The 12,576-nt window shown below is 47.9% G+C and overlaps 1 protein-coding gene across 1 annotated transcript; it reads right to left on the bottom strand.

Moving 5' to 3' along the window:
• Window positions 1-4,026: 4,026 nt before the first annotated feature.
• On the bottom strand, window positions 4,027-5,422 carry LOC139823920 (putative nuclease HARBI1). Its single transcript, XM_071796396.1, has 5 exons — window positions 5,249-5,422; window positions 5,035-5,177; window positions 4,775-4,940; window positions 4,269-4,671; window positions 4,027-4,136 (listed from the first exon to the last, which is right to left on the bottom strand). The coding sequence occupies exons 1-5, from the start codon at window positions 5,420-5,422 to the stop codon at window positions 4,027-4,029; spliced, it is 996 nt and encodes a 331-aa protein (XP_071652497.1).
• Window positions 5,423-12,576: the final 7,154 nt, after the last annotated feature.

Here is a 12,576-nt window from a genome sequence, read left to right as displayed (position 1 = left end):
GTCGAGTTCGACGGAAATGGGATTGAAGATTCGTAGTTCGTCGGTGGGTAGGTACGTACAGGCGCTGCTGGCGCTGCTGCTGCTGCCGCTGCTGCTGCTCCTCCTGGCGCTGCTGCTGCTGCTGCTGCTGCTGCTCCTGCTGCTGCTCCTCCTGGCGCTGCTCCTCCCTCCGCTGGTGGACGGCGTCGGCGTCGGTGTTGGTGGCGGCGGCGTGGGGAATGGCGGCGGCGTCGGCGTCGGTGTTGGAGGAGACGGCGGCGTCGTCGTCGGTGGTGGTGGCGTCGGCGTCGGTGTTGGAGGCGGCGACGGCGTTGGTGTTGGAGGAGGCGGCGGCGTCGTCGTCGGTGGTGGTGGCGTCGGCGTCAGTGTTGGAGGTGGCGACGGCGTTGGTGGTGGAGGCGGCGGCGGCGGCGTTGGTGGTGGAAGCGGCGTCGGCGTCGGTGTTGGCGGCGGCGTCGTCGGTGGTGGCGGCGTCGTCGTCGTCGTCGTCGCTGGTGGCGGCGGCGTCGTCGTCGTCGGTGGCGGTACATTTGTTGCCGCTGTTCTTCTCGTAGCTGCCGCTGCTACAGTTTGCGCTCGTTTTAAAGTCCATGTAAACGGTGGTTGTCGCGGACCAGCCGGGACGACTGTCTCTTGCCAGATAATTCGCGGTAATTCACGCGGTGTCGGTGGTGTTGTTAGTGGTGGCGTCGTCGGCGGTGGTGGCAGCGGTGGCGGCGGTGGCGGCGGCGGCGGCGTCGGTGGTGGTGGTGGTGGTGGTGGGGTCAGTTTATAGTCCTGGCGACTAAAATTAGGGTTCATGAAAATAACGGTGTCCCTGGACCCTCCGCGGCTCGCCGAACCGGGCGTGCCCTCACCGGTCGCGCGCGCGACCCACTCATCGTTTACTACGACGAGGAGTCCCGCGCGAGCCGGGTCCCGAGTTCCCCCGGGAGGGTCGGCTATGCCATTGTCCCAGGAATGGTTCATCTGGGTCGGGCTCCTTGGTATGCCCCCTACACATCCGCGGGCGAGGCCCATCGAGGAGCCACCGCACCGCGGGTTTTCGGGGGTCCCCTGCCTCCGACAACAGGGGCACCGCGGAGGGCGCCGCCACGCGCGCGGGACACGGAGACTCCCCTGACGTTCGGGAGGGAAGGAGGCCGCAACCCTTCCAACGCTCCCTCCCGCCAGGGGAGCCGGCCTAGGAGTCTCTCGGGTCGCCGGCCGAGGTAACCTCCGGCACCGGCGACCCCCGCCTTCGTTCGACTTATCGCGGACAGTTTAGGATAGACGGAGGCGTCCCACCGTACCCCTCCCGCGCGCAAAGCTGCACGGGGGATATCCGGCCGAGCAGCGCTCGATTCCGGGTCGTTCCTAAAGAAAGATCCGGTCGAGCAGCGCTCGATCCCAGTCCCCCGCCGCCGCCCGCGAGAGGGCAGGGCACAGGCGCTCCATCAGTGGATGCGGTCTCTGTCCGATGAGCCCTCCCCGCTGGCCTTAACCAGGAAACGTCCTGGCAGCCCGACGGGTCCTCCCTCCCTTTCTCTCGCCCTTCATAAGGGGTTGCCCGACCCAGACCTCGGATCAGTTCCGAGCGGCCCGGACAACCTCTCGTTGGGGGTAGAGGTGGTGGTAGTGGTGGTGTGCTCTTGGACCCTGCGCAGGTTCTCTCAGTCGTCGATCATCATCAGTCGGGCCCTCTCGGTGGTTGGACCACCGATACCGCCTCGGCTGATGAGATGGACGAAGAGAGAACGTACGCAGGGTGGCTCCCTCACCGCGCCAAGGTGGCACACCGTCGAGGGAGTGGAAGGTGGGAGAAAATAGGACGCAAGGTAAGTATGGAGAGAAGGTAGGTAGGTAGGTAGGTAGGTAGGTAGGTACGTACGTACGCTTAGTTAATCGTTACTTTGTTTCTATGTTTCAGGTCAGGCCTCGTTTCTCGAAGGGATCATCGTCATCGTCATCGTCATCGTTATCGTGGATCAACGCTGAACAACGCGAGGGGGGATGGGGGGTTTGGGGAGGAAAATTGACACAAGGTAAGTGGAAAAGGTAGGTATGTAAAATTAATCTAGACAATAATTTTTTGGCTACAGCTTTTTGTATTCAACCAACGGAGTTGTTCTACTTAAACAATATAATGACACATAATAATAGATGGATATATAATGACACACATAATAATAAATGGATATATAATTACACACATATATATATATATATATATATATATATATATATGTAGTATACATGGTGGTGTGTACTACAGTCATCACTTTCCTGGGTTAATACGAGAAAGAAATGGAAATAAAAAATGTATTCATCCGGTTACACTCAACACAATTTTACAGATTTGCTTTTTCCGATTTTTTGCAACACTTGTTCCCATACGTCAATACAAATATAGGCTTTTTTATACTTTACATCATCTTATTCCTTTGACATTCATGTTTTGTATTTCTCAAATAATATGTGCAAATATTTTCAGATTCATGGACTGATTCGGCAACTGTATTTATTCTAGATAAATATAAAATATACCTTTCTCAAATAGGCCCAATGAAAAAATTTAAATCGAAGAAGACAATGTGGGCAGAGATTTCAAAAGACGTGCATGAAAATTTGAATATTTTGAAAACACCACTACAAGTCGAAAATCGTTATAAAACTGTTCTAAAATGAAAAAAAAGCGGTGGAAAATAACCGTAAATCAGGCAGTTCACGAGAAGAAGTGCCATTTGAAGAAGAGTTAAGAGAACGTAGTCAAGCTGATGATAGCATCGAGCCAGAAGTATTTCAAAGTGCAAAGTCTGTGAAATACCCAAAAAGGCCTCTACTCGCAATCATCTTAGACAAGGACTCAAATATTATTGACGTCGATGAAAATGCCAAAGATTCTTCTCCAAAAAGAAAGCATAACGTGAGCACGGAAGAAAGAAAATTAGAATTATTTAAAGAAAAGGAGGAGGCAAAGGAAAGGAGACACCAGGAGAAACTACAACTTTTGAGGGACATGTTCAGCAAGAAAGAAAGCGCGTAGCATATAGAATAACATTTAAAAGTTAAAGGCTTCTGTGGTTTTTTTATTTAATTTTCCAGGTTTTCAGGTCATCATCGTGCATAGAGCTTAATCGTCGACGTTTCGCAAACTCTTTGATAATGGTATAACAAAAACTATATAGTTTTTCAGTATTAGAGAGCCTGATAAAGCAAACAATGCGCAATGTTTGCAAGACGGCACGCAAGCACGTCTACACGCGGCGAAAACTTGGAAACCTGGAAAAGTATTTAATATAGTAGTTGACTGTAAACAACTTTTTTCATTTATTAGTTTTTATTTTATAACACGAAACGTGTTAAATTATAGAAAAAGTTGTGAATTTTTAGTTTTCAGATTTTATTATTAATAACCGCCGTAAGGCACATTTCTTTTCGAAAGATTATTTTTTAAGTATTTGTATTAAATAAAAGGCTTGTTTGTTTTCGCTGCACTTTTGAACTAATGCACGAAGTTAGAATAAAACAAATATTTTTTTTTATTCTAATTTATTGCACTACGTCAAAGGTGTAGCGAAAATGAACAGGCCTAAAGACAAAATGAAAGCGCAATCCCAACCAACAGACAATATTAAACAAATATTCAAATAAATATTTATTTAAAAAACATTAAACTCTTACAAAACATTGTTGATTGGGATAAGGAAGTTGGTGTGAAGGCTTGTTGCACGTTAGTCTGCGCTAGATAGTTTTATACTTTACCTACATTTGTAAGAAGTTCTGGTCAGTTTTTTTCTATCGTACGGCACGACTGCAAAAAAATGTGTTTTTTATTTTTTTAATACGTTTTATTTTATAAAGCTTTATTATTTTTATTTTTATTTATGTATTCATTGTGTGATAAAAAGAGTCTGATTTGTTAAGATTGTAAAAATATAAGGCGTTTATGAAAATATATTGTGTTTAAATATAATAAGAGAATAATATATAAGAGAAAAAATATAATATTTTATTATGAACTACTACTATACATGTTTGATTATTTCAAGGAAATAATCTCTCTAGAAGTTTGTTTTGCTTGATTTTTCCCAATCTACGTAGAAGAACTTCCTGCTCCTGTCTTTCTTCGTTATACGGCTCATCCACATTATGTTCTACGTCGATTGGAAATATAAAATCGTCGGTATTGTCAATACATAAATTATGCAACACGTAACAAGAAATGATAACGTTCAAAATTTTATCGACATTATGCATATCTACTTCAATAAGCTGTCGAAAACGGCCTTTTAGCAGACCGAATGCATTTTCACGTAAGACGCGTGTAGCACAAAATTTTTTATTGAACAACTGCCTTTCGGAAAGATTTCCATAATCTTTATATGGAACGATTAGCCATTCTCGTATAGGATAGGCTCCATCTCCTAGTATATGGTATTTCGTGCCTTCGCATAGTCCTGGCAACGTCTCATGTACATCTGATAATTTCAGAACACGTGTGTCGTGAATCTTTGAGGGGATTCCTGTAAATGCATCGACAAATCTCTTACGGGCATCGCATATACCCTGTAATGTACGTGAAGGGATGTCATGCCTGTTCACGTATGTCGATTTGATTTTATGTGCTGGTGTTCGCACTTTAATAAATGTGCCATCGATGCAGCCAAGCACTTTAGGAAAACCTGCAATCTTAGATGTTATACATACATTAATAAATAATTTACTATGTAACGTCTCTTACATAATGTATAAACAATAATATATATTAAGTGCAATAATCAGATGTACATACTTCAAAGAATTCATTTGCAGCATTTTCTTTGTCCGAAAATTTGATTACGTTTCCAGCTATATCGCATAAAAAATTCATGACTCTGTCATTTTGTCGGTAAGTTGTAGTAGGACACACTCCAAATCTCTGTGCGACGTTTCTCAGGCACACTTTATTTCCAGCAAACCTATACATATTTTCAAATCGCTTTTAACATTTGTTATGAGTTATTGAATAACCGTGACCAACTGTATATACAAACATATACACAGAAAACTTACCACAAAAATGACAAAATGTATACTTCAGCGGACGTAAGTTTACGTTCTCTGTGACTTTGATCATTAGGACAGAATGCCGAATTTTCAAACATATCTATAATTCTGTACGCTGTTCTCCGACAAACTTGAAACGTGCATTTAAACTGGAACACTAATAAAACATTTGTTTCTAGTTACCGGTTTACAAGCACGGTATACGTTACAATAAACTTACCTCGTTCTCAGAAAAATTATGTATTACCCCTAAAAAATTTTGTATTTTTGGGATAATACGTTTTTCGCTAAGTAAATAGTCGTCATCATCACTACTAGATGATGACGAGAGAAAATCGAGTAGTATTTGCATACTTTGCTCGTTCAAATCACCTACACCACGTTGCGCCGCCATATTTTGCACGCAACCGACACCGTTTCTCCGAGACGTGTCAGATTTCAGCATAAAAGTGCGGAACGTCGGCACTAGATTTATCAATGAAACAGGGCGCACGATCTTTGTGCGCACTAAAATCCCCAATGAAACACACAGTTCGCGGTTAGTGCGCACTCAGTGCGCACCAGTTCTGCCAATAAAAAACGCTATGAGTACGGTTTAAGGCGAGCTACTGCACCACGCGGGTTAGCTTTACGCACTCGCGCGTGTTCAAGACAAGCCCGTGACTCACGTAAGTTAGTTGACGCGCTTTATCTACTTTTGTACTGTTCACGGCGAGCCACTACTTCACGTGAGTTAGCTTTACGCCGTCGCGACTGTTCGAGGCAAGCCCGTGACCCACGTAGGTTAGTTGACGCGCTTTACACACTGAGTACGGTTCAAGGCGAGCCACTGTGCCACGCGGGTTAGCTTTACGCACACGAAACTGTTCAAGGCGAGCCACAGAGCCATGTAGGTTAGTTGACGCGCTTTACTTATTTTTGTACTGTTCACGACGAGCCACTACTTCACGTGAGTTAGCTTTAAACATTAAAAAACCTTTTACCTGAAAACATATTGTGACATATTCTCATTTCCCAGTTCCTCTTCCACAGGTAAGGAGAGAGAAAGAAGAAGATGAGCGATGAAAAGAGTACGCGCGTACATCGCGTGACAAAACGAAAACGAGTAGATTCACGCGAAAGAATTCAAAGTCTCGTAAATAGATTAAGGGCTCGCAAGCTCGATCCGTAAAATAATGTAACGTAATCGAATAACGCAACGTCTTAGAGTCAGGGGTAAGTTGACAATGCGAATATAACGAAAGATAGTCGTGCGAGAAAGATTACGTGAAAATATGACGAGATCCGTGAATAAGGGGGGTACGTTGGCCGTATCGCGAATCCGGGGCGAAACCGTCAGTGGGGTGTAAATGTGCTTTGGGACACTTGGGAACACCGGCCTACTTAATTTCAGACCTTTGAGAAAATCCGGGGCGAACCCGTCACCAGTACAAAATTTGGGAAAACGCGTTACCCATCGAACGGCCGTAACGCGCGGTATGACAACCTTAACAACCGGTTCGATGATCTAACAGAGTCCGGATCAGCTGGCTTGACCTACGGATAACGAAATAAAGTTGACCTGTCCGAAGGGAGACGCGACAGCGGTTCCCAACTGGGGGTACGAGCGACCACGCGAAGCGGACGATCGACCAAACGATCCGACGATAAGTGCGACGGTTTGAGCAGCGAAACGGCGTGAGAATGTTGCAAATATCAACGGGCAACCGTCGTTAGATAAGAGAGTACGCGCAAAGTATGCGAAACTAGAATCGCGACGTGAGGCACGGGAACGTCGCGATACCGACGGTCACGCGCGACGTTATCGCGTGTAACGCGATCCGGGCGACTGAGAGAACAGAGGTTCACCATCGACGGACGCGTCGAACGGCAATAAAGTAGGGGACGAAGAACCACGGAGGCGCGGTCGGACTAGCCGACACATAACGATGGATTAAACGTGTACGTTCTACAAATATGCTCTATAGGCGACTCTGTGAAACCGATTTGACACGCGAACGGTCATTCGAACAGCGTTATCAGGTGGAGGCGTGAATCACGAAGGTGGAGAGAGAGCGCGTGGCATGTAGAGCCGAACATTCGAATGTTGTAGAGCGAACGCGCGTATCGTAAGTTGTCGTAGGATTGTCAGATATGTTAACAAGCCCGAAGAAACACGTTGATTATTGTTTAACAATAGCGAGCGCGACCACGCGGTGGTAACATAGAATAATGTGCGAGCGAGCGGTATTTGAATATTGTTAGCGCAAGATTCCCTTTTCCCAGATTATATTCGATGCGTGTTAATATAAGGAATACGTTCGAAGTAGTGGAATGATCGAGAAAACGGACGACTGCGTAGTTTGAATCGTGTCGTTGCGAAAGTTGTGACGAACATGTTTACGTCAAATGACGGGGCCTCGTGTACGCGGCAACACCTGCCTCGAACGAACACGGGACTCAAGACGACGGAAGCTTCGTACGACCACATCTGGCTGGCAGGTGTCGGGAACATCTGGTCGACGGATGTGCTTGATGGGGCGGAGCCGTGACCAAGTGGGGCGGCTGCCGGGAGTCCAGGAGCCGGAGCGAAACCCACCGCGCGAGGACGTCCGCGCTAGAGTCTCGAAGAGTACAGTCGATAGTAACTTTCCTTGGTAGGAATACTTCGTCTTAAGAATAACTTGAACTCTGCGTCGAACATTCCCGCGGTAGACGCGTTAAATCTTTGTAACAACTCTACAACAATCTTGTACTATCTGGAACGAGAATAAAATAGAGGATCGTTTACTCGTTGAACGAGAAGTACTTTTGAAAATTTTATTCGAGTGCGGCGTGATACCTTATCCTAAAAATTACGTAATACTTACCTGATCCTGCGACTTACCTATCTATATCGGCGATCCCACATCCGTGCGGGAAGATCCAAGAAGCGTTCCAGCTACGGTCCAGGGCGAAGTCGTCAGTACACAGCGGCAGTCCAGAGAAGGTCCGGGAAGCTGAGTCCAGCGGCGATCCAAGATCCGACGACATAGAGGAGACCTAAAACAGAGGCGGAGAGGGTTGAGAGGACGCAGCGAGGTCCGCGTAAATCAGGTGGGGCACGTTCGTCCGTAGAATCTAGAATCCTTTCTCGGTTTAGTGGGTAAAACGACGAGTGGCGATCGTGTCGGTGACATAAACGTTCACAATAAAATCATCATAAATCGTTGCGTGGGGAACATCACACCTCCGTACGGTCACAACCATTCGGCGTTCGCAGTTTTGTGTTGTGTTGTATCCATTTTTCGACTATCTAAAGCGTCCCACTGTGTCATGTAGGTAAGGTGTTGCGCTTTACCCATTTTCCGACTGTCTAAAGCGTCTTACTGACCCACGTGGGTAAGATGTTGCGCTGTACTACGTTTTTGACTGTCTAAAGCGCCCCCGTGCGCCACCGGGGTAAGGTGCTGCGCTTTATACACTTTTCGACTGTCTAAGCCCATACAGCACAAGAACCATTCAGAAATATCTAAGAAATGTTTCCGTCAATAGGTTGAAACATCTCATAAATATTTCAAAATGTTTCTGCAACAGTTTTGAAACATTTTTGGAAGAGCAAACGGTCCGCGCGTCTTGCACTTAAAACCTTTCTAAAACCGTGCTGAAAGGTTACCAAAATATTTCTGAAACCTTTCAGAGATATTTAAAAAATGTTTCATCTACGGGAGTTGAAACATGTTATAAATATTTTAAAATGTTTCTGTAACATCTCTGAGATAGCTCTAAACGAGCAAACGGTCCGCACGTCTCGCACTTGAAACATTTCTGAAAAAGTGTTGAAAGGTTTTCGAAATATCGTGACGTATTTTTTTTTTCGGGCGGTCATCCATCTAAGTAGTAACCGCACTCAAAGTTGCTTGACTTCCATGATCGAACGGGCTACGGACGATCCTCTGGTTTTGATGCTTACATCCTTTTAGCTTTATGTTCATATCGTATATAAGCATCTTTAGTGTTGAAAACGTTGAACGTCGTTCGTAACTAACAAATATTAAAAACAACACACCACGTGATATATTATAACGCGTAACCCGTTGTGGTTACATGGGGTCCAGTGGACTCCAGGCTTTTTTTCCCTTAAAAGTATACTATTTTGAGAGTAAAACGCGGAAAGTTTTTTGCTCTCGTTCAAAAAATTTTGATGACGATCTTTGTAAAAAAAAATCAACGTTCTCGAAAAAAAAAATTTTTTTTTGCGTTTTTTCAACATAAAAAAATTTTTTAACGTCGTGGCGTATAAAGAAAAAGTTCGAAACTTGCAGCCGACGACTGCACCCGAGCACGACCAGCTGCAGCAGAGGCAACTTCCAACGGTGACGACGGACGCATACTCACTCAGCCGATGGTGAAGAAGCAGAGGGTCCGGAACGTGAAGAACCAACCGACGGACATTGCGACCGGGCGCAAGCGCGGCTCGCATTGCAGAGTCCCAGGCGCCTAAGGTGGTGTTGCGGCGCCTTTCCGAGGAGGCGGTGCGGTTGTTGGTGAGGCAGGCGGAGCCGGACAACGAAGCCGTGCCGATTGCGGAGACGGCCGTGGAGACGGGATCGGCGTGCGAGGCGACGGTCTCGGTGATACGGAGTCCGGAGATCCAAGAGCGGGGTCCGACTCCGACCGACGAGCTGGGTCTGCCGACAGACCTGGGACAATTGAGGGGAATCGTGGAGATGCTCGAGGCCGAGCTCCCCGAGATCCCGGTGGTAGAGGCGCGCGTTCCCGAGGCGGTAGAGGGCGAACCCGTCGCGGAGGACCATGGGTCCACAATTTCCTTTCGCAGTCCAGAGGGCAGCAGCGGATCGGAGATGGACGAGGCGGAGCCACGTCCCAATTAGTTTTAAGTCCAGCGTTCGCGTCCCGAGGATGGGGTTACCGGCAGCAGCCGTTATCGATTTTGTTTTGTTTATTTTGACGACTCCAGGGACATAATTTTCTTTTAGTTATTTTGGCGCAATAGGAGGAAGGAGAGTGACCACATCCGGCGCATTAGTAGGCGTAAGATTATCTCACCGCGCCAATAGATTTAAGTTTGTTTGTTTAGTTGAGGCTCAAGAGGCATAAGGTTGTTTAATTTTCAGTTACGCAGTTTTGATTTAATTCCCGTCGGCGCGGGTACGGGGGTTCGTGCGGCGGCACGACAGGGCTTGAGCCCGCTCACACTTTCCAAGACAGGGGAGGCTCCCGTGCGAATGATCGGGACGCTTCCGAACAGTATGACGGACGAACCGTGACGGTCCACGGTGCGGGAAGACGACGTATAACAAAATGGGCGGACCGTCCACAATTTTATTAACTAGGCGACACGCGCGTAAAATTAACAGATATGATCGCAAAGGTAGATCCGTGAAGCACAACACGCGTGTCAGAATCGAAATCCGGCCAGAGGTAAGAAAGATGGCGGACCGTCGGGAAACTTTTGAACCGACGGAACTGCGGTAAAAAAATACGTCCCTGACTAAGGCACAGGGTCCTCGAGTCACGCATACGGGGTTGGCGACGCGATACGGAAACGCGGACAGGAGATAGTGAACCGTCCGCGAACTTGCGCTAGGTGCGTCATCTACGGGAGTTGAGCACTCCTGACATCGGTGGGCACTTCGCCGAGACCGCGAAGCCGGGTCCCGGTGAGACCCGTCGGCCGGGTAACGAAATGGCGGACCGTCCGGGAACTCGCCCTAGGTGAGTCATCCTCGGGGAAAAGACATCCCTGACTAACGGGGAAGTCCCTACGAACGTCCATATCCGGTCGCCGTCGAAATCCAACGACCGGCGACGAAGCTACAGAACCGTCCGCCATCTCGCGACCTGGACATCTTCCGCGGGGAAGAGCCGCGGAAAGCATCGTACCAGGTGCGGAATAGGTGTCAGGAGGGGTCGGCGTCGTCGTCAGGCCCGGAAGAACAACGCGATACGACCACCAGGAGGCCAAGTAGGTAACCGAGCGTCATCCGCGGAGAAAGACCAGCGGGTCACGCTAAATAAGACCTGGTACACCCGGGGAACAGGTCGCCGCCAAAGTCCGATCGCCCGGACGCGAGATACGTCCCCGGACGTCGTCCACGGGGACCGAGCCTGGAATCGGGCCAAGAGGGACCGCAGAAGCGGAACCCGGGGGTCGCCGTCAACGGCGGAGGTCGCGATCACGACGCAGACGTCTTCTCCGAAAAGTCGACCCGGGGTCGCGTAAAGGGACAGGGGAGAAGGCGTGCGCACGGGTCGGCGTCGTCGTGAGTCGATAAATGCGGGAGTTGAAAAACCACTACCCGGGGTCCGGCGCAGGACGTCGAGTGGATGGTACTCCATGTGGAAATTTCCACCGCGGACATAGGGCACAGCGGGGAGTAGGCAACATGTATTGTAACTGCGTAGCGGCGAACATCTGGCGCACACCTGGCGACTCGAAAGTCGTAAACAACCATTGTTAACGCGGAGAGCGGAAAATTACCGCGAGGAGAAAGCGACCGAGAACCCCATGGTGGGGGTAAATCACCGTAGGTAGGGAGCCCGAGAGAGGAATATTGCTCGTGGCAGTCTCTCGGGGATGTTCGAGCGTGTAACACGTAATAAGCTTCGCTCTGCGTCGTTGCGCTAAGTCACCGCGATCGTCATGCAATTGCGATAATTGCGGCTCGCCAACATTCGTAACAACCGGGAACGCCCGCGGAACGCGTTAATTGTCGTCTTTACAAAGACGAACGGCCTTTTTAGACCGAAATAAGTTCGTGTGTCGTAGATAAACGGGGCGTGTGTGCCTACGTATACGAGCGTCCGACATCTTTTGTGACTTGAAGTTTTGTGAACAACCAACACTGGAAATCAATATAATTGAATAAATTAAACATCCCTTTTGTAAAAGATTTCGGAAATTTATTAAATTGAACTTACCTTCTACTTACCTGATCCATTGGCGTCGATCACTCGAAGTCCCTCGTTGATCCTGGATTCCGATGGCAGCGACGATCCTGATCGATGACGGCGATGATCCAGCGGTGGCGGGAACCTGAAAAAAGAAGAGAATTAGTCTAATTGATAGTTCGAGAGATCGTTAGATACTTACCTTCTCGGTGGTTCAGAGGTCAAACCGAGTGGCGACCGTTGATTTCTAAGGACACGTAGCGTTGATTCGTGCCTCCAATAGTACCGTCCGGTTACAACATCACGAAAGATCAACGCGGCAGCCCGAACGAGACGGAAGAGGCGTGTGGACAATGCGTCCTAGCGGCGTGTATAGATGCGGAGACGGTCGCTGAGCGACTATAGATCAGTGCACGAATCTGAAAAAAAAAGACAAAATGTAAATAGTGCGATATAAAGAAAACAATAAACAATACTAGTGGACTATATAGCGCGAAGAAAAACATATACGAGATATACGCAGATATATATAGATATAGATATAAAAGATTAAAAGTTAAGACTTTGGAGTAACGGCGCGAGCGATGACACGAGTTAGTACGCCCCGGCGTGCGATCAAATAAAACGTTATTTTCACGGTTTATACCGCGTCGAAGGAACACAGGCGACGTACGC

The sequence above is a fragment of the Temnothorax longispinosus genome, unplaced genomic scaffold (genome assembly GCF_030848805.1).
Source record: "Temnothorax longispinosus isolate EJ_2023e unplaced genomic scaffold, Tlon_JGU_v1 HiC_scaffold_21, whole genome shotgun sequence".
Classification (NCBI taxonomy): domain Eukaryota; kingdom Metazoa; phylum Arthropoda; class Insecta; order Hymenoptera; family Formicidae; genus Temnothorax; species Temnothorax longispinosus.
Note: the sequence above shows the minus strand (reverse complement) of the source record. Positions and strands in the feature narration are given on the sequence as shown.

What these genes read in the sequence shown, in the direction of transcription:
- LOC139823920 (XM_071796396.1), bottom strand. Translation starts at nt 5,422, where the DNA reads ATGGCGGCGCAACGTGGTGTAGGTGATTTGAACGAGCAAAGTATGCAA. An exon ending in ATAATTTTTCTGAGAACGAG is followed by an intron (nt 5,178 to 5,248) that starts GTAAGTTTATTG and finishes TTAGTGTTCCAG; the next exon opens with TTTAAATGCACGTTTCAAGT. An exon ending in TGCATTCGGTCTGCTAAAAG is followed by an intron (nt 4,137 to 4,268) that starts GCCGTTTTCGAC and finishes CAATCGACGTAG; the next exon opens with AACATAATGTGGATGAGCCG.